The 2,351-nt window shown below is 52.8% G+C and overlaps 1 protein-coding gene across 1 annotated transcript in view; it reads left to right on the forward strand.

The window, feature by feature from the left end:
* Positions 1-6: 6 nt before the first annotated feature.
* Positions 7-2,351, forward strand: part of PSME3 (proteasome activator subunit 3) — a gene marked incomplete at its 5' end in the record, with an annotated part of 5,915 nt that continues 3,570 nt past the window's right edge. The window contains 5 exons of the mRNA XM_010162341.1: positions 7-102; positions 429-491; positions 997-1,101; positions 1,408-1,456; positions 2,090-2,202. Of these exons, the coding sequence (XP_010160643.1) occupies positions 7-102; positions 429-491; positions 997-1,101; positions 1,408-1,456; positions 2,090-2,202 (426 nt within the window). The remainder of the gene's footprint in view (positions 103-428; positions 492-996; positions 1,102-1,407; positions 1,457-2,089; positions 2,203-2,351) is intronic.

Consider the following 2,351-nt stretch of genomic DNA (forward strand, 5'->3'; position numbering starts at 1 on the left):
GGTGCGGGGCTGGCGCTGAGCCCTGCGCTGGGAGACCCGCTCCGCACTGCCGCTGTTTTCCTTCTGCAGGTGGATTCCTTCAGGGAGCGGATCACGAGCGAGGTGAGTGTCCCTCGGGCGCTGCCCGGGGCGCGGCAGGACGGGGCAGAGCCCGTGTGTCTGTTTTCCTGACGGACACGGCTGCGGTTTGAGCCTCTCCTGGGAGCTGAGCAGCGCTCAGAGCGCCGGTCACCAGCTGGCTGAGGTTACGCAGCCTCCTGGCTCTCCTGGCCTCTCCTCACCTTGGCTGAGCCTGGCAGCTGGCTCCAGCCAGCACGTGGGTTCTCTCCCCTTTCCTGCCTTTGGGCAGTTGGTTTCCCCGGCGTTCTTGCCCGCTAGCGGGAGCCTCCGGCTTTGTTTCACGTCATCATCTGGTCTTTCTCTCTCAGGCTGAAGACTTGGTGGCAAACTTTTTCCCAAAGAAGCTGTTAGAACTCGATGGGTTCCTTAAGGTAAGAGATGTGCTGTCCTCTGGATCCTGCCTCATTCTCAAGCTGCGTGTTGAAAGCCACAGGGCAGGTCTGGTCCTGTGCACGTCCTCATCTATTTCCCCTCCTTAGGAAGAGGCGCAGCAGTGGCTCCTCACCTGCCTGCCTTTGAGTGCCCTCAGCTCCAGATGGGGTGCTTCTTTTTTCTTGCCCAGTTTTCTTTGTGGGATCACCACACTGATCTTTCTCACATATTTGGCAACTTGGGGCTGACCTCTGTGCTGCTGTGGTCTCGCAGGGACTCCAGCGTTGCAGAGGGTTGAGAGCTTTGGTCACAGTCTGGAGCTGGCATGCTGCTCTTGGGTGGAGGGAGGTCTCCTCGTGGGCCTATTGTTAGATGGTTCTTTTCATTCATCCTCATTTTATAGCTGGATAAGAGGGAGGTCTCAATCTTTTGTCCTCTTACTGTGTTTGGTGTGACAGAATTTGTCAGTTCATAATTAAGTAACAAATCTGCTTTATTTTGCAGGAGCCCATCCTGAATATTCATGATCTCACTCAGATCCATTCAGACATGAACCTCCCAGTGCCTGACCCAATTCTTCTCACGAACAGCCATGACGGACTGGATGGGGTAAGGTTACTCTCTTGGCTGTCATCCCTACTTCTGGTAATTAAAACTGCATGGCTTGCTCTCTGCCAGAGTAGGATATTCCTATTAAATAACAGGCTCTGGCTCTCCCAAAGGCTTTTAGGAATTGGTTTCTCGAGCCTGGGAAGTCTGCTGGAGGTAACGCTGTACTCTGCCATCCTCCTTTCTTTTTAAAGAGGATGTTTAGAAACCAGGAGCGTAGCAGAGGCTCTGAGTTTTCGTTATTTCCTTTGCAACACTGTTGTAGCTGACGACTAGTTTGTGAGTAAAACATTTTGTATATTTTAGCCAAATATGAAAAAGAGGAAGCTGGAAGACCATGAAGAGACCTTTCAGGGTAAGAGTCCCCAAGTCTCTTGTGTTGCTGCCTGCCCCCTAAACAAGTGCACAGTGCCTTAGGGGTACGAAATCACGTGAACCCCACTTGCCCTGACCTGACAGCAGCTGCTGCTCACGCAGGCCTGTCCCCACAACCTTTCAGAGCCTGACCTACAGAGGTTCTGTTGTGGGGGAGTTGGGTTCCAGCCCTTAGAAGCAGAATTAGGACTTCTCTGATAAACATAAGTAGTAGTTGCTTAAGCTTGGCCTGCTGACAGGGGCAGCTGATCTCCCTGTGGCTCAGTGCTGAAAGCTTCTCCTTGTCTGGAGGAAGATACCAGGCTTTGGATTAAGCTGAGGCAGAAACAGCTTGTACACGTGCATCAGGAAAATCCTTCGTGCGCAGCCTCAGCAGCCTGGAGCTCTTCAGCTCTCCTCTCTGCTCTGTGTTTTCTCTTCTGCTTCCTTTGTCCTAATTGCTGTTACCCTGTGCCAGGTTTCCCGTTCCCCACAGGTCAGCTTGGCCCGGCGCAGTGCCCGCTGCTGACCTTGGTGGGAGATAAAACACTCAGGTGGACCTTGGGTCTGATCCCCCAGCAGCAGCCCTTCCTCCCTGTTGCTGACATGAGGTGTTTTTCTCCTCTGCCACTAGGTACCAAAGTCTTTGTGATGCCCAATGGGATGCTGAAGAGCAACCAGCAGCTGGTGGACATCATTGAGAAAGTGAAACCAGAAATCAGGCTGCTTATTGAGAAGTGTAATACGGTGGGTGTGAGCGCTGGAGCAAGTGGAGACAGTAGGATGCTTTTGCTCCTGGAGGGGCAAAGCTGCTCTGAGTGGAAGGAGCAGACCCTTCTGTGTTCTGCAGATGAGGAAAAGCAGGATTTGGGTCTAAAGGTGTCTGGGAGATAGGT

Source organism: Antrostomus carolinensis, unplaced genomic scaffold (assembly GCF_000700745.2).
Source record: "Antrostomus carolinensis isolate BGI_N321 unplaced genomic scaffold, ASM70074v2 scaffold31492, whole genome shotgun sequence".
Taxonomy (NCBI): Eukaryota; Metazoa; Chordata; class Aves; order Caprimulgiformes; family Caprimulgidae; genus Antrostomus; species Antrostomus carolinensis.